The following is a 24543-nucleotide window of genomic DNA, read 5'->3' as shown; positions in this document are numbered from 1 at the left end:
TCCACCCACCCAACCCACCTGCCAATTGAAAAAGTGTTGAAAGACACTTCCCTTAAAGAATAAGGTCACGTAGTAATTTGGCCCTTGATCAAAAAGAAAAGAAACAAACAAAAACAGAAAAATTACACAGGCTGAAGAAGAATGAAAGAGCTTCTTGATGAAAGTGAAAGAGGAGAGTGAAATAGTTGGCTTAAAGCTCAACATTCAGAAAACTAAGATCATAGTATCTGGTCCCATCATTTCATAGCAAATAGATGGAGAAACAGTGGAAACAATGGCTGACTTTATTTTTCTGGGCTCCAAAATCACTGCAGATGGTGATTGCAGCCATGAAATTAAAAAACGCTTACTCCTTGGAAGGAAAGTTCTGACCAACCTAGACAGCATATTAAAGAGCAGAGACATTACTTTCCAACAAAGGTCTGTCTAGTCAAGGCTATGATTTTTCCAGTGGTCATGCATGGAAGTGAGAGTTGGACTATAAAGAAAGCTGAGCACTGAAAAATTGATGCTTTTGAATTGTGGTGTTGGAGAAGACTCTTGAGAGTCTCTTGGTCTGCAAGGAGATCCAAACAGTCCATCCTAAAGGAGTTCAGTTCTGGGTGTTTATTGGAAGGACTAATGCTGAAGCTGAAACTCCAAAACTTCGGCCACTTGATGCGAAGAGCTGACTCATTTGAAAAGACCCTGATGCTGGGAAAGACTGAGGGCAGGAGGAGAAGGGGATGACAGAGGATGAGATGGTTGGATGGCATCACCGACTCGATGGACACGGGTTTGGGTAGATTCCGGGAGTTGGTGATGGACAGGGAGGCCCGGTGTGCTGCAGTTCATGGGGTTGCAAAGAGTCGGACACGACTGAGCAACTGAACTGAACCAAACTGAATGTGAAATGGAGTATTTCCTGTCACATCGATAAACAGGATGTCACAGTCATCAGGGATTCCAGCCCTCTAAACGTGAATTTCTGAGCCCAGGAAGAACAATGCCTGCTATCCAGCAGCTATTGAGTTGGCAACATGAGCTGCTGCCACTGTCTACCATGAGCAAGGAACTAAGGATGTGAATAATCAAATCTCTGGATGCTGCCCCCAGACAGCTGAGATGCAAATGAAAGGAATGATTTTAGTAAGATCAGACTCTTGCATCTTCTCACAGAAAAACATTAAATTCTTTAACTTGAGATATCTGGCTTTCCTTAATTAACAATAATCCTTTGATGTTTAGACTACCTGCTCCTTGTTACAAGCGACTATATAACCTGACTCCTGCCCACCTCCCAACCCCGCCTCCTCAAAACATATCTCTCAGGGTTACTTGAGATGCTGGCTGCCGGGCTTGAAGTCCAAAAAACTCCCATCAAATAAAACATAAGTCTCATCTTCTAGGTTGTAACTACTTTTTAAAGTTGATAGTAGCTAGCATCAGCTTTAAGTGGCTATTTTTCTTTAAGTGGCAGGGTCCATGTTCTTCTGCCTGCAGAGGCAGGATATGCAGTTTTTAGCTCTGAGGCTGAGTCACATCCCTGCCCCTCTGAAATACTTCATAGGTTGTTTCTAAGAAACTGTAGTTCTTTTCCAGTTCAATTTTTGTCTCCCCATAGTGTAGTTGGAATGGAAGCCACCTACCTCTTGCTAGCTTTAAGATGAGGTCTAGGCAGAGGGTTTTAGTGAGCCCACAAAAATTCTGGAGCCAATCTCAGGTGGGACTGAGCAACAGGCAGGGCACCTGGATCCAGGGTCTCAGCTTTAAGCTTGTAACTCACTGAAAACTATTGACCTCTGGAGTTTTTTCTTTTAACTTAAAGGGGAAGTGCACTGTACAAGGCCCTATCCTGAGAGAAAGGGAGTCAAATCCTCAGCTACCTCCACATACACCAAACACACGCACGGCAACGAAGGCACCATCAGGGCAACAGACACCCTTTGGCAACGAGGCCCCTCCAGAGGCCCAGGGTGTGAACAGCTGCACAGAGGGCTGAGAACTGTGGAGTCAGCACCTTAGGAGGTGGGAAGGGTGGTGGGCAGAGAAGGAAGGAGTCTCAGGTCCTAATAGTGAAGGAGGAAACAGACAGAACAGGCTCCATCTTGAAAGCAGGACTCCATCCTGGGCCGGACTGTGGACTTTGAGCTATATGCCCAGTATCTATGGAAACAACATGCCAACTGGAAAACCAGACTGCACCCCCATGGAAGAGCCCCAGGGCTCATACCTGGACTCTCCGTCACCTAAAAGAATACCCTAATTATCTGTGTAACCCAATAGAATCATAAATTCTATTATGCTTACTGGGAAATAACCACAGGCCTATTGGTAATTGTCCACTGTTAACTACCTAGGCCTAAGGCATATGAATCATGGGTTATCTTTGACTGTGTCTTTCTTTTCCTTTGTTCAGACTAGTTTCAGGGAATTTGGGGAGGTGGGTTTGGGCATGTACACTTAAGGTATATAAAGTTTTCACAAAAACTGGTCCAGGTCCTTGACTAAGAGGAGACTCTGCCTTGGGCCCGCTGGTATAATAAACTGTACTCCACTATCTGCATTGTCCTTCTGAGTGAGTTTGTTTCCCGGAACGCATGGCTATGACAATAGATCAGAAGAAGGAAAATGTCCTGGTCAGGACACAGGAGATGAGAAAACCAAGGATAACTGAAAGAGGGCCAAAAAGCAGAAAATGTAGGAAAGATGAGAAAAGCAAGAGAAAGAGGTAAAACAGAATGTGGGCAAACACACAAGACAGGAAGGAGACAGAGCAGAAGGAGGGAAGGAAACAGAAAAGAGAGTGAGATGAATGGGGAAGGATGTGAGGAGGGAGAGAGGGGAGCCAGGAAGAGGGCATCAGAGCTCGGTAAGAAGAGGGAATCCGGAGCCCCTGGGTAGAGCCTCGGTCACTGGCCACGGTCAAGATCACCAGGTCCGCCACGTAGATCAGCAGGTTGATGGCTGTCAGGACGGCCACAGCCAGTCGTTGGTCCCAGACGCACATGTAGGAGGTGAGCTTATCAATGCAACTCAACTCGTTGGACCGCTGGGGCTGCCCGCCGAACTGCTCGTTGAACTGGTAGAGAGGCCAGAGGACCAGGGCAGTGGTGTAGAGGAGGATGGAGAGCACAGACTGCCCAAACCCCAAAGAGGAGTAGGGCAGACTCTCGTCACAGTCACACCGGTGCCACAATATAGCCACGGCCCCCAGTATGAAGCAGACGCAGTACACGGCCACACACCACACCAGGGCTGGCTGGTGCTCATGCGGGTAGGTGTTGCTGAGGAAGGCGAAGATGACACACGCCACAAAGATCTCCAGCCTCTTGAGCAGGCCTAGCAAAGAGTAGGAGGACTCACCAGTTCGGACACAGGTCCAGACCACTTCGATGGCATAAGCCACAGAAGCGACGCAGGAGAATGCAGTGGCAGCAATAACATGGTGTCGGGGGGAGCCATCGGGAAAAATCTGAAGGTAGATGATGGGGTAAATGATGGAGGCCGAGAGGCAGAAAAGGGCGCAGTAGCAGGCAGAGGTGGTGAGAAAGCTGTCCCAGGAGAAGTGAAGTTTATCCTGGAGTCTACATAATTCAACTATGAGGGTAAGCAGGGTCACGGCGAAGCAGAAGCACCAGACAAACATGGACCAGTTACTTATGTCCACACTCCAAGTGCTCTCCCTGGTCACCAGGAAGAAGGCCATACATGTGGAGAGCAGCTGCAGGAAGTGGAGGAAGTAGCGCATGGTGGTCACAGAGTACAGGCCTGAGGACAATGGCGTGGGTGTCATGATGGTCATGTGGGTCTCCGTCAATGGCATGGCCGTGGTCCTTGCAAAGGACTCACCAGGTAAAGATCCAGCTCTGGAAGTGGATTAAGTCAGACGCCTAGAAAAGGCTCAGGACCCTGTGACAGCTGAGGTCAGCATCTGTGGAGTTTGAACCAATGGTTCAGACACCTGGGTAACCGCACAGCTGCTCCAGAATGGTTCTCCCCACCCATCAGTCACCCTTGGTCTTGTCAGACTTGGCTTATCCCAATCTCACAGCTGGGCTGGGTCTGGCGTCAGACCATAAACATTACTTATCTCTTTCAGCTTTTGCCATTACTATCAGAGACACAAGGTAGAATTGTCCTTATCTGTAACTCCAATCTCCAAGGCTCTGAAAATTGTAAAAGTTTTTAAAAATTTAAGTCATAAGAATATTTGGCCTGAACAGACATGAAATAATTTATGGTCTTTCTTTATTTCACTTAGTGCAAAAGTTCAAAAGTTCAGTTGCAAAAATACTAACATACTTCACTGGGTCTTCCCAGGTGGAGCTATGGTAAAGAATTCGCCTGCCAGCGCAGGAGATGCAGGAGACGTGGGTTGATCCCTGGGTGGGGAAGAGTCCCTGGAGTAGGAAATGGCAACCCACTCCACTGGAGAATCCTATGGACGGAGGAGCCTGTTGGGCTACAGTCCATGAGGTTGCAGAGTCGGAGATGACTGAGCACACACACAGAACAGAATGTGTTTGATTACTAAGTGCTTTCAGACCCCAGTAGGGTTTTATCTCCTATGAAGTGGATGTACCGTGTCACCTGTCTGAAATTGAAAAATTCTGACTCTAGAGCAGATCTGATCTCAGAGTTTTTAGAATGGGATTGTATAAATACATTGTCCTCCTGAACATCTGACAAAGAGAAAATTAGGCTCAGGGAACCAAGTGCCTCAAATAACGTTTGATGGATAGGAGTGAGAACCCAGATAAAAACGCCAAAGCTGGGAGCCTGAACACTTTGCTTTACAGCCCACATGTCACCAGGGCCCATGGGTAGGAACCAAGGGAAAAAGCTTGGAGTTCTGGGACCCCGGACATGCCTTCAGGGCCACGGCCTCCTTCCACAGCAACCTGAAGACACACGTGTCCCGGCCTCACCTCCCCACAGCATCACTAGAAGGAGCTGCCATCTGAGGGGACACAGCCCCACCTGGAGGAGGGCAGCTCCAGGGGTGAACAGGGAGGAGCCATGGGGTGAGAGCAAGGCCGTGGGGACAGGATGACATGGGAAGTAGTGAGTGTTCTGAAATCCCTCCCCCAGCTTTGCCTTCACATGTGACTCTTCTCCATTGGGGAAGGGAGACTTCAACCCAGCATGACTCCAATGTGGAGTATCATGGGGGAACCACAGAATAAATTAACATAATGTTTGGTTTTTAAAGGGCTTCCTGATAGCTCAGTTGGTAAAGAATCTGCCTGCAATGCAGGAGACCCCAGTTCAATTCCTGGGTGGGGAAGATCCGCTTCTTGGGGTTCCCTTGTGGCTCAGCCGGTACAGAATCAGCCTGCAATGAGGGAGACCTGGGTTCGATCCCTGGGTTGAAGCTGCCATCCCACTGTGAGTCTGGGAAGATCTAGGACTAGTCCTACCTGAGTGAAGATTTTAGGCCTGTGAGACTGGTTCAGCTGTGTTATGCTTAGTCGTGTCTGACTCTTTTTGGTCCCATGGACTGTAGCGCTCCAAACTCCTCTGTCCATGGCATTTCCCAGGCAAGAATACCAGAGTAGATTGCAATTTCCTTCTCCAGGGGATCTTCCCAAACCAGGGATCAAACCTACGTCTCCTGCTTTGGCAGGCGGATTCTTTACCACTTAGTCACCTGGGAAGCCCGACCCCCACCCCCAGCCCCCAGTTAGCAGCTTCCAAACTGGGAAGAAAGAATTGGAAATAAACAAAGATACTGTGTCTGATTATGACGTGGAGCCTTTCAGGGCATCCAGGGAGGGGATGGGGATGGACAGATGATCGGGCCCTTTTAAGGGCAGGAGCTGAAAGACGAGGCATCGACTGGACCCCTGGGAGGGGACAGCCCTGAGGATTCATCGGGGACTGGGGCAGGGGTGGGGGCAGCAGAGTTGAAATGACTAGGGGGATTCCAGGGTCCCAGTGACCCTGAAGCAGCCCAGTAGGTGTCTTCTGACCCAGAAGGGATGCAGGCTTGGAGCCAACCTTCCCCATGGAGGAGAGGCCTGGACTGGAACTGAGACAGGAGAACAGGGGCCTGGAAGGGTTTCAGGGCTGTGGCAGGGACACATGGCCAGAGTGGCAGGGACCCTGGAGACCATGGAATTGCCCAGGTCACCTGCCCAAGACAGTCCCGCCAGCCAGGGCTGCAGTCCTGCTCACACAAGGGCTCCTCCAGGGTCCAGTGTGGGGGGAGTGAGGGCCCCTCCCAGCCCGCCCCTCCTCAGGGACAGCTGCCCTGTTTCCAAGGGACTATTTGCTGAGAGGTCCCCAGGGCTGAAGGGCCAGCACCCTGAGCCCCAGCCAGCTTCCTGCCTTGTTGCTTTTGCTGATAATAAACCCTGGGACAAGCTGAGGCTGGAAAAAGAAACACAGAGCAAACCCTGAGAACCTCCCTGGACTCACAAAGCTCCTTGAGCTCCAATTGTCAGTGGAGCCCTGGAGACTGCGGGCCTCCCCGTGGGCACTGCCAGGGTGGGGAGGGGCACTGGGGTGAGGGAAGCTGGAGGGTCACACTGTCCCTGAATTTTTCCCAACTTACTACGAAAATGACCCTATGATTCATACTTAAGAGTAAATGACAACTTTGTGTCCATTTAACATCACAGTTATGAAATTAAAAGATGCTTGCTCCTTGGAAGGAAAGCTATGACAAACCTAGACAGTGTATTAAAAAGCAGAGACAAAGGTCTGTATATCAAAGCTATGGCTTTTCCACTAGTCATGTATGGATGTGAGAGTTGGACCATAAAGAAATCTGAGCACCGAAGAACTGATGCTTTCAAATTGTGGTGCTGCAGAAAACTCTTGAGAGTCTCCTGGACAGCGAGGAGAGCAAAACAGTCAATCCTAAAGGAAATCAACCTGAATATCCATTGGTAGGACTGATGTTGAAGCTGAAGCTCCAATACTTTGGCCATCCGATGCATAGAGCCAACTCACTGGAAAAGACTGTGATGCTGGGAAATATTGAGGGCAGTAGAAGGGGATGACAGAGGATGAGATGGTTGGATGGCATCACTGACTCAATGGATATGAGTTTGAGCAAATTCTGGGAAATTGTGATGGACAGGGAAGCCTGGCATGCTGCAGTTCATGGGTCACAAAGAGTTAGATATGACTTAGTGACTGAACAACAACAGCATGTTTGGTAGCTGTACAGCACTTTAATTTCACATGAAAATGCAGATTTCTACCTCCCTTAGAAGCCTCAAAAGATCTGGTGTCACTAGGCTGCGTTCCCTTGGCAATAGATAATACGGTTGGGTGGCTGGAGCTGAGTAGCTGTTACATGCTATATATTGCTTTCCATTCTCATCTCTGCTTAGTTTTCTATATTTTTCTTATTCTCATGTATCATTGACATAAAGCAGGTCTATAATTATCTCACATGTTCCAGTTTCCCTTCTTGGTCTTGGCTAGGCTTCCTGCCTACTCACAGAAGTGTCCACTCCTCCATCCAGGGAACATCCATGTCCTCAACCTCATATACAGCCTTCAGCACATTTCACATACTCTGAAATCATATATAGATAGGTGTGTACATACACACACACATGTTTGTATAGTGTATCTGTAGATTTTTTTCCTACTTTATAAACATGAGCTTGTGTCATGCACAGGGCATCTTGCTTTTCCATCATCCCTGACAGGTTCAGCTGGTTGTCTCCAAGGACCTTAGTCCTCTACATCCACATTACTTATTTTCTTCCCTCATGCCTCCTGTGGGCATTTCCACTGACCACCCTTCTCTAGATCAATGGATCCTCCCCTGTGAGTCTCAGACACTAAGGGACCCAGGATATGACAGCGGGTCCTGGGATCCTTGTGACCGCCATACTCCAGAGCAAGAGTGGGGCAAGCTTTTCTGGAAACTTTTAAAAATATGACAAGGTTTATATTTTTAATTTCTGTTATCTGGAATATAGAAAGAAATTTTGCAACTTAATAATAAATAGGCAAACAACCCCTCAAAATGGGCCAAACTTCCTAAGAAGTTTTAGTATATCTTACTGAGTTAAAAAGGAGGTTTTTTAATATTTCTTTATATATTATAAAATTCTAACAACAAAATTTTCATTTGGTATTTTATCCTCTATACAAATTTAAGTCTTGCCTCCAGGGTCTGGATCTACAAGAATGGTTACTGTTTTACAAAAATGAAAATTAATATAAGGGATAAATGATTTAGATGCACTAAATTCACCTAATTACCAATTGTGCTCTTTTGGAAAAGTGTATAAATTGTGTCAACTGATAGTTGCGCTGTGTTGGAAAAATGAGAGTTCATATAAGAAATAAGCCATGTAGTTCAAATGGCATAGCTTGATTGCAAAAAATAGGCTGAAATATTTTATAAAGACTGATAACTAAATGGTAGGTAAACACATTAAAAAAATACTCAAACTCATTAATAGTGAGGAAAATGCAAGGTATAACCTCAATGAGATATCACTACACACCTTAACCAATGCAATGATTATTTTTTAAGAAACAATGAGCAATAAGGCAGAAAACACAAGTCAATGCCAACTGAAGAGGATCTAAACTGTCACAAGGAGAAGTTTGAGTTTTATCTTTTAAAAGAAGTTTGAGATATTTGAGAAGGGTAATGACATGATTTTAAATAGTTTCAGTGGACCCCCCTGGTGGTGCAGTGGTTAAGACTGTGCACTTCCAATGCACAGGGCACAGGTTCAATCCCTAGTCAAGCAATGAGATTCCACATGTTGCATGGTCCTGACAATTAAAAAATAATAATAATAAATAAATAAAACTGGTATACTGTAACTGCTTAAAATTAATAAAAATAAAGTTTCCAGATGATAAATCTAACACATTCATAGAATGGCTAATTTAATAAAATGATGTAACATGAAAAAATCTAATAAAAACATAGTATTTCTTTTAACAGAAGGTAAGTATTAAAGTCATTAAAAATCTGATGATGTAAGATAAATAAATAAATCTGATTGTCCATTTGACATGTTTAAAAAGTTGGGACCAAACTTATCTTGCAGAATCTCCAGGAGTTTGTTCTATTGTTTGAATATTTTTACAGGACCTTCCCCTTAATACATTTTAACTTTGTATAAAACAACAGTTGTAGACAATTAGCTGGCGTATTATCACATAAGAAAAGACTGCAAAGAGATCAAACCAGTCAATCCTAAAGGAAATCACTCCTGAATATTCATTGGAAGGACTGATGCTGAGGTTGAAGGCTTTGACCACCTGATGAGGAGAACTGACTCCTTGGCAAAGACTCTGATGCTGAGAAAGATTGAAGGCAGGAGGAGAAGGGGACAACAGAAGATGAGATGGTTGGATGGCATCACTGACTTGATGGACGTGAATTTGAGCAAGCTCTGGGAGTTGGTGATGGACAGGGAGGCCTGGTATGCTGCAGTCCATGGGGTCGCAAAGAGTCGGACACTACTGAAAGACTGAACTGAACTGAAGCCAGCTATTTAGTTTTGCAAAGTTAATTTTTTGTGTTTGGCAAGACATTCTCGATGAAAGAGGCAGTGCATTGATTCGCTGGCCCAGCCTCCTTCATCTGGGTCATGTCTGTCCTGCCACTGCAGTTGGACCGTCAGCACAAACTCCAACACCAAACTTAAACTCCAGGCCCCATCGTCTGGCACTGGTCATACACCTGGATCTTTGGACAGTGTCAAATTACTGTAAAAGCTTGTAAATGTTCACTCACTGTGTGTACTCATCTCATTGTGGACCAGGAACAGTTTGCAACTGGTACTATTCCACAAACTGCATTTTGAGGAATACTGTACAGAGCCCTCTCTGGGAAATAATGGATGAGCCCCAGGCTGGGGTATAATATAGGGAGATGAACTAAAGTTCTAAAGAGGTCCCTCCACTAAGGGATTCTCTGATGCTGTGGTTTGGGAAGGAGACAAGCTGGGGAAGTTAAATGCTCCGAGAGGGTACCAGATCTTTCTGAACCTGCTTCTCCTGATGCCAAGAAAGATCACTGCCCCAGACGGGCAATCCGGAGAGATCTCAAGTCCATGCTCCCTCACTTACTCAGTTTGGTTTAGGAACATTGGCAGAGCCTACTTCTTTGGAGTTACGCAGGAACCACACAGAGACTCTTTAATATTTTCTGCGTGTAAATCCCTTTGACTATATGATTGTCCCAGGAATACACATTCACATACATTGGAAATGTTGCATTTAGTTACAGGGCTCTTGTAGAACTCCTAGAACCTATTCCAGGACATTAGTGAACCCCTGGACCTCAGGGTAGGAAGCAGCCTTGGAGAAGTAAGTCAGGTGATTCCTGTACTACCTTCCCTTCAGATGTGGGTGAGCAGAATCCTGGGCTCATACTTAGGCTCCCCCTTGTGGTTCCTCCCCACAAATGCCAGAGGTTCCCAGATGGACCAGAGAGTCCTCTGGAGGCAGACCAAGGAGTCTGAGTCCTGACAGTGATGCCCACAGTCACCTTCATGGTCCCCTTTTCCTGCTATGATTCAGGAGTTTTGGGACTCCCATCACAGGACCCTCAGAAGGTAACTATTTAAACCTTTGGGGAAGGTGGAGTGCTGCTAGATTCTCTAACATTTGGATCAAACTCTTAAGAGCTGATTGTGGTCTGGAATATGCATCCTCAAGGAATGAGGGGCTCCTGAATGAGGGCTTTGTTGGGGGAGGGGTAATTCTCACAGGACGATCCAGGGACGGGAGGAGTGAGCAATGTTTATGGGAGAGAGAAATGTTTATGAGAGAGACAGCGCAGACTCTGGCAAGGAAAGGCCATCATCCCACCCATTTGGGACTCAGTGGGAAGCCATGCTGAGGTGTAACCAGATGTTCACTTACAGAGAAGCCGCTGGATTTCCCCTCAGAGAGCAAAATGGCAGATATGCAATAGGGTGGGGGAGGGTTCAAAAAGTGAGAGGGACCCTGAGCTCAAACTTGCAGGCCTTCCAAAACCCCAGGCAGGTACAGGCACATGCTGGGGGCTGGGAGCTCACCCAGGTAGAGGGGCCCAGGGAGGCGAGCTGGACACTAGGAACTGCGGCCACACGTGGGCCCTTCCAGCTCAGTAGATGTTTACGAGGCACCTGCTCTGGGCCAGCCTGGACCAGAGGCTGAGGACCCAGGTGAGCAAGGCCCGGCCCATCCTTATGAAACTCTCAGATGAAGAAAGGGAGACCCATGACCTGACCATCAGCACATCTGCAGGGCATGTCCACAGAGGGGAGGGCAGGTGTCCTGAGCAGGGACGGAGGATGGGGGGCAGGCAGGACACCAGTTCTGAGTGGAGGGTGAAGGGTGTGTCTTAGTGGAGGAGACGGGAGAGGGGCCCAGGAAGGAGAGAGCCCGAGCCCCAGCCTGAGGAGTGGGGGTTGGCTTGTCTGCGGAGCAGAGATGTGCAGGAGGCGGGGGATGGAGCTGAGTTTGGGCCCCTCTGCAGGGCTTGTGGCACCAGGGACCCAGGACAGAGTGTTAGCACCTGGATTCACTGAAGAGCCCTGTTCTCAATGTGCTGAGCAAGGAGACGTGTGGAAGTCAGCGCGTAGTTGCTCTTGTGGATAAAAAATTAATCAATAGTCAATCTAAGAAAGAAACCGAGAATTTATTCGAGCCAACCTGATGATTATAACTGGGGAGACAGTCTCTCAGGAAGCTCTGAGAACTGTTCTGAGGAGGTAAGACTGGAGACCTTAATGTGTGTGTGACTTGGGGAGAGGGGGACATGCAACCAGCACACAGCTTGGTAAGAAGGTAACTTCATGCAGGAGGAAGAGATATCTTAGTTAATGGTTTTAGTGCTTTTCTAAGTGTGGGAAGATGTGAGAAACTGGGTTCATAAAAATTTCGCCAGAAACTATTGACCAGAGGGCTGGTTCTGCAAGTTTTCTCAGAGCACAAAATGCCTCATCCTGATCTTCGCACTGAACCCCTTTCATGGTGGATCATAGGTGACTGCAGTAACTAATGACTTCATGCCTGTAGAACTGGGTTTGGGCAACATCCTTTGCTACACATTCCCCTCCATTTCTCTCTTATCCATTTTCAGAGGCGCATTTTGACTGATTTGTCCCAGGGTGCTAGGAATGCTCGTTCCCCGGTCGGAAGACAAGCCTGTTGATAGACCACTCAGTGTGCTGTTACGCACCCAGTCCTGGCAAACAGCAGCCAAAAGGCTCTGGAGAGCCTGTCCTACTAGTCTGTCGGCTCCGGGAAGTGGTTTCCATTTTTTGCTCCTTCCCATGTCTAGGGTCACAAGGTTACAGTCATGGATCTTATAGAGCTGACTATTATATGAATAATTTCAAGCAGCCTAGTCGTCATTAAATTTCATCACAGACACAATCACAGAACTGTTAATGCAAGAAACAAGAATCTTATAAAAATAGGTGGAAGACAAGTAATAAAGGTAGTGACATTAATCTGCTCCTAAGTGTTGTACTACATGTGTGTTAAGCCGCTTCAGTCATGTCCGACTCTGTGCGAGCCTATGGACTGTAGGCCTCCAGGCTCCTCTGTCCATGGGATTCTCCAGGCAAGAATACTGGAGTGCGTTTTCATGCCCCTTCCAGGGGATCTTCCCGACCCAGGGATCGAACCCACGTGTCATATCTCCTGCATTGGCAGATGGATTCTTTACCACTAGCGCCACCTGGGAAGCTGGTCATAAGTATCAGGTTGGTACAAATATAACTACTGTTTTTGCATTATTGAAATTTGCCATTTGGTATTGGAATACATTCTAAATAAATGTGGTTATGCTATATATCATTTTAATTGCAAATTTCTCATTTTATGTTTTTTGCTAATGACGTACTACTTGCTGTTTATTTTATATTTATTTTAGAATATAGAAATGCTATTAGACAAAAAGCAAATTCAAGTGATTTTCTTATTTGAGTTCAAAATGGGTCTTAAAGCAGTGAAGACAACTTGCAACATCAACGACACATTTGCCCCAGGAATCGCTGACATACAGTGCAGAGATGGTTCAAGAAGTTTTGCAAAGGAGACAAGAGCCTTGAAGACGAGGAGCATAGTGGCCGGCCATAAAAAGTTGACAATGACAATTGAGAGCCATAATTGAAACTGATCCTCTTACAAATGTACAAGAAGTTGCTGAAGAACTCGACATCAACCGTTCTAAGGTCAATTGCCATTTGAAGATATTGGAAAGGTGAAAAAGCTCTATAACTGGATGCCTCATGAACTGACCAAAAATCGAAAAAATCATCTATCTGAAAAGTCTTCTTGTCTTATTCTATGCAACACAGCACTGTTTCTCAATCAGATTGTGGCATGCAACAAGTGGATTGTAGGGGAAGTGGGAGGGGTGTTCAAGAGGGAGGGGTCATAAGTACACCTGTGGCAGATTCATTATTGATGTATGGCAGGAAGCAACACAATATTGTAAAACAATTATCTTTCAATTAAAAATAAACATTTTTTCTTAAAGTGGATTGGATATGACAACCAGCAATGACCAGCTCAGTGGTTGGACTGAGAAGAAGCTCCAAAGCACTTCCTAAAGCCAAACTTGCACCAAAAAAAGGTCATGGTCACTGTTTGGTGGTCCGCGGCCTGTCTGATCCACTACAGCTTTCTGAATCCCGGCGAACACAATACATCTAAGAAGTATGCTCAGCAAATCAATGAGATGCACCCAAAACTGCAATGCCTGCAGCTGGCATTGGTTAACAAAGAGGACCCAATTCTTCACAGCAACACCCGACTGCACATCGCACAAGCAATGCTTCAAAAGTTGAACAAATTGTGAGCAAGTTTTGCTTCATTCGCCATGTTCACCTGACCTCTCGCCAACTGACTAACACTTCTTCAAGCACCTCGACAACTTTTTGCAGGAAACACACTCCCATAACCAGCAGGAGGCAGAAAATGCTTTCCAAGAATTTGTTGTATCCTGAAGCACAGATTTTTATGCTATAGGAATAAACAAACTTATTTCTCATTGGCAAAAATACGTTGATTGTAATGGTTACTATTTTGATTAATAAAGATGTGTTTGAGCCTAGTTATAATGATTTAAAATTCATGGTTTTTAAAATTCGTATCAATGTATGACAAAACCCACTGAAATGTTGTGAAGTAATTAGCCTCCAACTAATTTTAAAAAATAAATAAATAAAAATAAATAAATTAAAAAAATAAAAAGAACATCACTTGCTTAGAAAAAAAATAAAATAAAATAAAATTCATGATTTGAAACTGTGATTGTATTTGCACCGAGCTAATACGTAGGCAGCATTATCTTCTAAGAAGTTATTTAAAAAATTAACCTTTATGGTGGAGCAGGTATTTCTGCCCTTGGGCGGACTGGTTTACACATAATACAGATGCACAATGTATGCTAGAGGGGAGGGAAGCGGTCAAAACTGGCAGAGAAAATTTTTGTTTAAAGTTTTCTTATCTTGTTTTAAATTATGAATTTTATTTCATTCCTTCGTATGATTTTCCCCAATCCAACAAAGGCCTCTGGTGCTGATCACTTGATCCATCCCAGTACAAGAGTGAGTGGCAGCAGCGGGGGTCCTTCCCCTGCCCCACAGCTCTGTTTCCTGGCCCCTCTGGCCCTGGTGAGGCTTTGTGACACAGAACAGGAGACTTAAGGTACCTTCCAAGCCACCAGTTACTGTAAAGGGCTGCTGATCTCAATGCAGGGGAGCAATGAGCACACACACACACGCACGCATGCACTGAGCATGCACCCAAGTACACACCTTTCTAGACAGGCATCCAGGTGTTGTCATGGCCCCTTTAAGAGCTAAGGGACAGAATGTTGGCACTGGGGTAGGGCCCAACACCTTTTGTCACAGGTGGGCCCGCAACCCCCAGGCTCCGGTCCAAGTTGGGGTGGGGAGTCAGTGGGAGGGGTTTCCAGAAACCTAGGTTTGGGTGAGGGTGGGAATTGACTAGGACTCTTTTGAGCTCTAGGCAAATTTGGAGCAATTAAAGTATGTGGACTTGATTAGGGTAGTTTTTAAAATTTCTTTTATTTCCTGTTTATATTGAAATTGAAAAGAAAATTATAAATGTGGGAAAAGGGACCCAGCTTATTTTTATGTTTGATAGCAGGGGCAGATGGGAACCCAAACTTGCGGGAAATTTTTAAGATTATATACATTGATCTAGATCATATTACGCCTGAGTCCCAGAGAAGCAGAAAGCAGCAGAAAGCAACTGACACAGAGAAATGCATGTGGGTGTCACCTCACACTCAAGCAGTGCAATTCCTTTGACAATGGAAGCAGCAGCCTCCACCTTGTATAAACCCTCTGCCCAAGAAAACATGAAGAGAAACTTTTTCTTTAATAGGGTCACCCAGTAATTTTTGGCCTTCTGACCAGAAAAAAATCAAAAGGAAAAACTCCAGGCTAACATCACTTTTAAGGCTGGCAGGGCCATGATCTTCTCCCTGCTAAGAGAGGACCTGCAGTGTTTTTTTTTAACCTTATGATACTTAATTTTATTTTCATTTATAATTTTAATATAGCATCAATAATCCAGAAGTCAAAGATTTACTTAATATTTAATTTCTATCAATTACAGTTTTGGTGTCATTCTATTAAACCATATGAAATCTTTTCCTAAGAAGATCCTCTAACAACACTACTTTGACTAATATTGTAAAATATTAATGATGGTACTGACTTCCTGGTTCACCAGTAGGCTACAGAACATATTTGCAAAACATAGTTACTTAAAAAACTCAACAAATCAGACTTGAAGTCAGAACATAACACTGCATACCAGTTGGAAGTGTTCTTCTCTTCTAGCATCTACATTAGCAAAGTTTCAGTAGGACAAAACAATCTTAGATGACAAAAAAAGTAACTTAAGCACTTTGCTTTCTTTTTGTGGAGCTTCTAGTCACTATGGACACTCAAGAAAAATTAATAGCTGTTTTGGCTTTCAAAGGTTTTCTAAAGTATTTAAAAATAGACTGAAGGCTAGAGGAAGGGGCTAAGTTGTGTTTTTCTGTACCAGCAGAAACTTTAGGAAACTCCTTTTTCAAAACAGTTGTTGCAGGTTTATCCAAAGGCCTGGACTTGTCACCCATTCACGGCAGTGCTGCTTTATCCATTCTAATAACTGGACATCACTTCCCAACTGGTGTCCTATGTGATGTTCAGAGTCAATAAGTGCAATGGCGTATATTTTGCTCATCACATCCCACTTTTTATGAACAAGCAAATCCATAAAAACCAAGCCTCCATAACCATGTATAATGAAGGCAACATCCTTGCCTTCAGTCTTTGAAATGAAGTAATCCCAAACATAAGCCATGTGTTCTTCAGGGGTGTTGCTGCATCTTTTTGGAATACATTGGAGAGACTCCTGGAGAGAGAAGAAGCTCTCTGTCTGAACCATTTTTCTGGAAGAGAACTCAACATTTTGTGTTAAGAGTTCTTTCCACTCTTTTCCTGTCTGCTGGTCCACAAAATTGTCATTGGGGTTTAGCACAATTACATCATAATGTGCCTGCAGTGCCGTTTGAATACATGGTATCTGACTTCCATGGTATCTGTTGGAGACCATGATGTATTATTGCCTGCTGACTCCACTGACCAGCTCTAAAGACCCCGTGGTTTTGAAGGAGGACAAGAAGAGCAGAATGATGATTTGATAATGTTCTCTCACTCATGAAAAAGAAGCTTCTTGGTTCCTTATCAGACTCTGGTGGGATATATACTTTCTGTAATTTGCACACTTTCTCCAAAAGTTCATAAATATATTGTTCAAGCAAATGGCCAAGGGCCCAGTAGCGCTTGCTATTCCTCTCCAGGACATTTTTATAATAGTTAAAGGCAAAAGGCCCATGTGTCTCAGTGTGTCTCAATTCAGCTGTTTCATTGAAGTCATATTTAAGTTCTTCTAGTAAGTCAGATTGTTCAATAAATTTTCGGAAGCTCAGTTTCTGAGTCACTGGTAACCACTCTATTCCCATCTTTTTCCAGCTCTGTTTTGTATAATATCAGCTGATGAATCAAGCCAGCGTGATTCTCTAGCTCCAGCACAGATGACACAGTAATTAAAAAGTAAGGCTAAAGAAGCAAGGCTCTGGCAGTGAATTGAACAAATTAAGTCCCATTACCAGACTTGGTAAGATGGGGGAGAGGGGAGCGGATGTTAAACTGTTGGAACGTTCCAGTATCATTTGCCTCTAACTAGAGTGCTGTGTTATTTTGTTAAACTTACTATGATTAAAGTTTACCCACTTAAAAAAAAGTATTCAAATATGTACTTTATTGCTAATCAAATAGAACAATTTTCTAAACTGATGGGTCCTATGAAAGGACTAAAAAAGTACTCAGCCCAAAAGTACTAATCATTGAGGTCAGCATTATTCCCTTAAGTACTGTAATAAAAATTAGTTGAACAAATTCATATACAGCCACCCAGCTGCTAGCATCTCATTATTTTATATTTAAAAAATTGAGGTCCAGCTTTTTCCCTGTCCTTTAAAAATTATGGATTTGAATTTTGAAGAGATCCTATTACTCTCTTTTTCCTCAGCTGACTTAATTGATTTCCACTCCAACTGCTAAACTAACAGGCTATCGATTTTTGTCTTGTTAAAGTCTTTTTGCTTCTAAATCTGAGGAAGCGTCTTGAGGACAGACACATAGCAGATGCCACGAGTAAAGTAATACTATCAAAGGACAATTTCTGGGGTAGCGAAGTGAGGGAATTCCTAGCTTCCCTGCTTTAATTTTTAGTCACCCTCATCTTCAAGTCAACAAAACCTTTACTATCTTGGGCTCTGCAGTTTTTATCACTGGGGCGGGAGGATGACATCACTGCCCCTCACCAACACCATAGACAAGTATCTTCAAGTCCCTGGAGATCTTCACCGGCTCCTTTTTTGATTCCCCAGACATTGGTTGGTATGCTAGGAGAAATTCTGGAGCCAATCTCAGGTGGGGCAGAGCACCAACTGGGGCCCAGGAATCCAGGGTCTCTTCTTCAAGACTCCTGCTCAGTGGAAATTACTGAAGGCCAGAGGTTTGTTTGTTTGTTTGTTTTTAGTTGAAGGGGAAGGGCACTATACACCACCCTCCACTGGGAGAAAGGGGACACAATCCCTCATTACCCACTCCACTCCCAAACCCACACACACACACCCCAACTAAGACACCCGCAGGGGGACAGACACGCTTTGGCAACGAGGCCCCTCTGGAGGCCCAGGGTGTGAACAGCTGCACAGAGGGCTGTGTGATGTGGAGTCAGCACCTTAGGAGGTGGGAGGGGGCGGTGGGCAGAGAAGGAAGGAGTCTCAGGTCCTGATGGAAGAAGGAAGATGGGGAGAGGTGGTCAGGACACAGGAGAAGAAAAAACAGACACCCAGAAAAGAGTTTAAAAAAAACCCACAAAATGTAGAATAGATGAGAGCAGCAAGAGAAAGAGGTGAAACAGTGTGGCTGCCAAACAAAACAGGAAGGAGACAGAGTAGAAGGAGACAAGGAAAGAGAAAAGAGAGAGAGATGAGTGGGGAAGGATGTGAAGAGAGAGAGAGAGCCAGGAAGAGGGCATCAGAGAACACCAGAGCTCAGTGAGGATACCTCCTGTGAGGAGAGGATCAGGAGTCCCTGGACTGGTCCTCAGTCCCTACAGAGACCTGGCGGGCCCAGTACCCCAGGTCGGCCACGTAAGCCAGCAGGTTGATGGCTGTCAGGATGGCCACAGCCAATCGCTGGTCCCAGGTGCACATGTCATAGGTGAGCTCGTCCCTGCAGTCCCAATCACTGGACCTCTGGGGCTGCCCGCCGAACTCCTCGTTGAACTGGTAGAGAGGCCAGAGGACCAGAGCGCTGATGTAGAGGAGGACAGAGAGCATCGTGATCACAGCCTCGACAGGCAGCCTGTGTTCCCATTCAACCAGGTTCAACAGGGTGGTCACTGCTGCCAGGATGAAGCAGATGGAGTACACGGCCACGCACCACTCCAGGGCCGGCTGGTGCAGGTACAGAGAGGTGTTGCTGAGAAAGGCGAAGATGACACCAGCCATGAAGGTCTCCAGCACCTTCAGCAGGCCTGGCATAGTGAGCACATAGCAGGTGGTATTCATGATCTTGTAGCCATTCCACGTGCAGGCCACTTCCGTGGCATACAGCACAGATGCGATGCAAGAGAATGCAGTGGCGGCGATGGCCCGGTCCCGGTGAGGACCATAAGGCAAGAACTGGATGTAAGTGACGGAGTAGATGATGGAAACCGAGAGGCAGACGAGGGCTGCGTAGCAGGCATAGGTGACGGGGAAGTTGTTCCAAAAGAAAGGAAAGCAGGACTGGACCTTACATAACTCAGTGATGGAGGTGATGAGGGTCACAGTGAAACAGAAGCCCCAGAGGCACAGGGACCAGTTACCTATGGCCCCCTTTCCAATGCCCATGTCAGTCACCAGGGAGAAAGCTACGCAGGTGGAGAAGAGCTGTGGCAGGTGAAGGCAGCAGCGCACGACACACAAGGCCCACTTTTCTGGGGATGTCGACCGGGTGGACATGGTGCTGTGATGGTCAGGCAGGTCACAGTCACCAGTATGGCAGTGGTCTTCACCGAGAACCTACCAGAGAAAGATCCAGCTCTGAAGGTTGAATAAGTCAGATGCCTGGAAAAGGCTGCAGAGTCTGGAGTGACTAAGGCTCAGGATCCGTGGAGTTGGAACCAATGGCTCAGACCCTCGGGTAACAGCACAGCCGCTCCAGAATGATTCTCCCCACCCATCACCCTTGACCTTGTCAGGAGACTTGTCTTATCCCACACCTCACAGCCATGTTTGGTCTGGCCCAAACTACAAACACTTTTTTATCTCTTTGTGCTGTGCGCTATTATCTATGGACAAACAGGGTAGGATGGCCACTATCTGCAACCACAACCCTTCCAGGCTCTGAAAATAGGAAAATAATTTTTAGAAGTTCCTTTGATTACAAAACTTGACATGAACAGACATGAGGCAATTTATGGTCTATTTAATTCACTTACTGTGAATATTCAAAAATGTAGTTGCATATTTAGTTGTTTATGCAACTAAAGACTACTGTGTTTGATAACAAGGTGCTTTCAGAGCCCAGTGGGTTGTGATGTCATGTAGAATAGATGCACTGTGTCACCTGTCTGAAGGTGAAAAATTCTGAATTCTGGAGCATATCTGACCCCAACGGTTTCAGAAAAACGTTTGTGGATTGTATTGCTGATCCCATTTTACTGATGAGAAAACTAAGGCTGGGGGAATCAAGTGCCTTCCCTAAGGTGGCATGACTGGGAAGTGGAAACTCCATACGAAACTACCAAAGTCGTGGGTATGAACCCTTGGCTCTACAAACCATAGGCCCTGCTGATGCATCCGCGGTCCATCGGTGGGAGCCCAGGACCAAGCTCAGGGCTCTGGGACCCAGGACACCCCTCAGGGCCACAGTTTCCTTCCACAGCAACCTGAAGACACATGTCCCAGCCTCTCTTCCCTGCAGAATCACCAGAAGGAGCTGCCATCTGAAGGGACACAGCCCTACTTGGAGGAGGGCAGCTTCAGGGGTGAATGGGGAGGAGCCACGGGGTGAGGGCAAGGCAGTGGGGACAAGATGACATGGGAAGTAAGGACTGTTGTGAATCCCCTCCCACCAGTGAGGATTTTCTTGGCCTGGGAGACTGCTTAGCAGCTTCCAAGCTGGGAAGAAAGGATTAGAAATGAACAAGGATGCTGTGTCTGATGCTGATGGGGAGACTTTCAGGGCATCCCAGGGATGGGGTGGGGAGTGACGGATGATCAGCCCCCTTTAAGGGCAGGAGCTGAAAGGGGAGGCACCTGCTGGACCCCCAAGAAGGGACACGTTGAGGATGCATCTGGGACTGGGGCTGGGGTGGGGGGCAGGGACAGAGTAGAGATGTGCAGACCCAGGGGGGGATTCCAGGGTCCCAGTGGCCCTGAGGCAGCCCAGTAGGTGTCTTCTGACCCAGAAGGGATATAGGCAAGGAGCCAACCTGAAACAGCGTTTCAGGGCTGTGACAGGGACACGTGGCCAGAGTGGCAGGGACCCTGGAGACCATGGAATTGCCCAGGTCACCTGCCCAAGGCAGTCCCTCCAGCCAGGGCTGCAGTCCTGCTCACACAGGGGCTCCTCCAGGGTCCAGTGTGGGGGGAGTGAGGCCCCTCCCAGCCCACCCCCTCCTCAGGGACAGCTGCCCTGTTTCCAAGGGACTATTTGCTGAGAGGCGCCCAGGGCTGAAGGGCCAGCACCCTGAGCCCCAGCCAGCTTCCTGCCATCAGGGGCCTTGTCGCCTTTGCTGATAATAAACCCTGGGACAAGCTGAGGCTGGGAAGAGAAACAGAGCAAACCTGACAACCTCCCTGGACTCACAAAGCTCCTTCAGCTCCAATAGCCAGTGGAACCCTGTCATCACACAGCATCTTGCTTTTCTACCAGCCCCCAACAGGTGCAGCTGGTCCCCTCCAGGGGCTCCACTTCTGGAAACTCATTTTGGTTTCCTAGGGCAACTGCAGTAAGTTAGCACAAGTTTGGAGGCTTAGCACAACAGAATTGTATTTTCTCACAGTTCTGGAGGTCAGAAATTTGAAATCAAGATCAGCAGAGCTTTGCTGTCTCTGAGCTTCCAGGGGAGGGGCCATCCTTGCCTCCTTTAGCTTCTGGAGGCCCCTTTGCTTTTGGTGCATCTCCGCCTCCACCTCCACGTGCTCATCTTCTCTCAACCCTGTGTGTGTAAACCTCTCTGTCCTTTCTCTCATAAAGACGCCAGTGGTGCTGCAGGAGCAGCAGACAGGCCCACTGTGGCTCGACCTGAACTCCAGGGACATAGGTTGGATCTTAGCTGTAAGTGACGAGGCCTCACTGACAGTCTGTAAGGAAGGGCTGATCCGTCAGAGGCCCACTCTGGAATTAAAACTCTGGCTGTAGGAGAAAAACTGAATCAAGTCCACCAAGAAGCTGGGTGGCCAGTGTGGAGGCTGATTCTACAGTACACATATGGATGATGGGCCTTGAGGAAAGACACTGCAGGGATGGAGGGCAGGGGCAGATTTATGGAGGGAGCAAACGTTCAACTGGTCTTGATGAGGGGAGGGACCACGATTACTGACACTTGATGCACCAGGGACAGCTGTAACCTCACCTCTCCCTCCTGCTTCCTTAATATCTCAGGCTCCATCCCAGGTGCTCCCAGCGCCCCGCCCCTCCCTCTGGACACCACACGCTGCATGCTCTGGGAAGGGAGGCTAAGAAAGGGGGAACCAGCCGGAGCTCAGGGAGGCGGCCTGGGCTCCTGCCTCCGCATCTCCTTGAGGCCCCTCCCGATACACGTGCTCATCTCTCACCTGCACCTGAGGCCCAGCTCGTGTGCTTCTAGAGGGAGGAAATTTACTAAGAAATGGATCTGTCCCCACAATTCACCTGAGTCTGGAAACCTTGTCTGGAGTGATGGTCCTCCTGCCGCTCGGCCTCTCTCCTTCTGTCTGTCCCTCCCCCTCCTCCTCTTCTCCCATTGTCTGAGTGTCTCAGGTCCACTTAGACCACCTCTTCTCTATGCACCTTCTCGTCCTCATCCAGGCCAATAGCTTTAAGATTTCACTCAGTCGACAAATGATGTTGTGTACCAAGTGTGTGCCATGCACTGTTCTAGGCACTGCACAGAAAGTAAAGAACCAGTAACTCTGCCTTCATGGAGCTTACACTGTAGTACAGGAGATGGGGAGTGTGCAAACCAATACATATTAGGTCATTGGGTGATGAATGCCACGATAAAGGGAAAAGAGGTGAAGAGAGAGTTATTGGAGTTGGGGGGTGGGCAAAACTGCTCTTTTATTAATAGGTCGGTAGAGGTCAGGATGCTCTATGGATGTGACACTTAAGAAGATACTGAATGAAGTGAACTGAATGAAGTGAATGAAGTGAACATATGATGACAACTCCCCAGTTCCTGCCTCTGGAGCTGATCTCTATTAAGACCCAGAATTATGCCCAACTGATTTCTGATCTTTCCCTCTGGATGTCTCAGGACACCTCACATTCACCAAATCCAATCCCACCACTTGAACACCCCACCCCACCCCACACACTGATCCTTCTTCATCTTTCCCATCTCAGTCGATGGTACCACAGATGCTCTTCACAAAATACTCATGAACCCACCCACTCTTCTACTTCTCTAGACTAGCCACCTGGTCCAGATGCATCCATCCCCTTACCCAGATGCCTGCCATAAGCTTCTATTTTCATTCTTTTCTTCAATGTCTGCTTTGGAGCAATTGCAATGCAAATTAAAACTAAGTGGAGTAAATTCAAACTAAGATTCCTTGAAAGCTTCTGTTTGCTCCCTTAGTATGTAACACAAATTCCAAAAGATCAAGCCAAAGCCCTGTGAGCTCAGACCCCTTTCTACCTCTCCTGCCTCCTCACCTCCCTCCCTCCAGCCACTGAGAACTTCTCCCAGTTCCTCTTGGCCATCCCAGGACCCTTCCCCTGACATGTCTACACACCCCTCAACCCTGACCTGAGACCAGAGCGCAGTCTGGCACACGGTAGTACTATGTTCAGTCAATGCTACTCTAAGCCTTAGAGATTCCTGCACCCAGACTTGGTAAGGTCAATGCATACATGCATTTGTGGATGAAAAATGGGTCAGTAGTCAACCTAAAAAAGAAATGGCAATTTTATTGAAGCCAACTTGAGGATTATAATTGGGGAGACAGTCTCTCAGGAAGCTCTGAAAACTATACTAAGGAAGGGGGGAGGACAGTGTGTATATGACTTGGGGAAAGGGGGAGATGCAACCAGTATACAGCTTGGTATAAGGTTACTTCAACTATGAGGAAGAGATATCTTGGTTAATGTTTTTAGTGCTTTCTAAGTATGGGAAGATACAAGAAACTGGGTTCATTGAAAAGTCTCCTTAAATTGTTTAAGTATCTGAGGGTCAGTTCTGCCAGTTTCCCCAGAGCACAAAGTACCTAATCCTGACCTTTTCCATGACTTCCTTTCAGGGTGAACTGTAGGTCAGTGACTGCAGTGGCTAGTAACTTGGTGCTTGTAGAACTGTGTGGTAGGCAACATTTTTTATCACACAATCCCCTCCACTTCCATCTTAATTTCAACCAAGGTTTGGGAGGAATTTTGTCCCTGGGCTTTAGGAGTGCTCATTCCCAGGCTGGACAAGGATAATTGATAAACCACTCAGTCTGCAAGTACTCATCTCGTCTTGGTAACAGTAGCCAAAATCCTTAGGATCACGTGTCCTACTAGTCTGTCAGCTCCGAGAAATATTTCTCTCTTCTTGTTTCTTCTTGTGTCTAGAGTCACACTACTACAATACAATCTGATAGAACTGTATATGAGGTCAAGTGTTTCAAGTCACCTGGTCGTCATCATTTTTGTCTAGGCTCAGTGTTACATTTGTTAATGCAAGAAACAATACTCTTGTAAAATGGCAGAATACAAGCAATATATTAATAGCTACCGATGTGAATAAGGTCATAAGTAGGTGGTGTTATAAAAGTTACATGGCTGGTGTAGAAGAACC

At 46.4% G+C, this 24543-nt stretch overlaps 2 protein-coding genes across 2 annotated transcripts; both read right to left on the bottom strand.

Annotated features, from left to right (window-relative positions):
* Positions 1-1829: 1829 nt before the first annotated feature.
* LOC122707031 (myeloid-associated differentiation marker-like) lies at positions 1830-3805 on the bottom strand. Its single transcript, XM_043922671.1, has 2 exons — positions 2896-3805; positions 1830-1834 (listed from the first exon to the last, which is right to left on the bottom strand). Exons 1-2 carry the CDS (start codon positions 3803-3805, stop codon positions 1830-1832), a joined length of 915 nt encoding a protein of 304 aa, XP_043778606.1.
* On the bottom strand, positions 1924-19619 carry LOC122706216 (myeloid-associated differentiation marker-like). The gene is made up of 2 exons (XM_043921272.1): positions 18250-19619; positions 1924-1999 (listed from the first exon to the last, which is right to left on the bottom strand). The coding sequence occupies exon 1, from the start codon at positions 19517-19519 to the stop codon at positions 18596-18598; it is 924 nt and encodes a 307-aa protein (XP_043777207.1). The 5' UTR covers positions 19520-19619; the 3' UTR covers positions 1924-1999; positions 18250-18595.
* Between the last annotated feature and the right edge of the window lie 4924 nt (positions 19620-24543).

Source organism: Cervus elaphus, chromosome 13, assembly GCF_910594005.1.
Source record: "Cervus elaphus chromosome 13, mCerEla1.1, whole genome shotgun sequence".
Taxonomy (NCBI): domain Eukaryota; kingdom Metazoa; phylum Chordata; class Mammalia; order Artiodactyla; family Cervidae; genus Cervus; species Cervus elaphus.
Note: the sequence above shows the minus strand (reverse complement) of the source record. Positions and strands in the feature narration are given on the sequence as shown.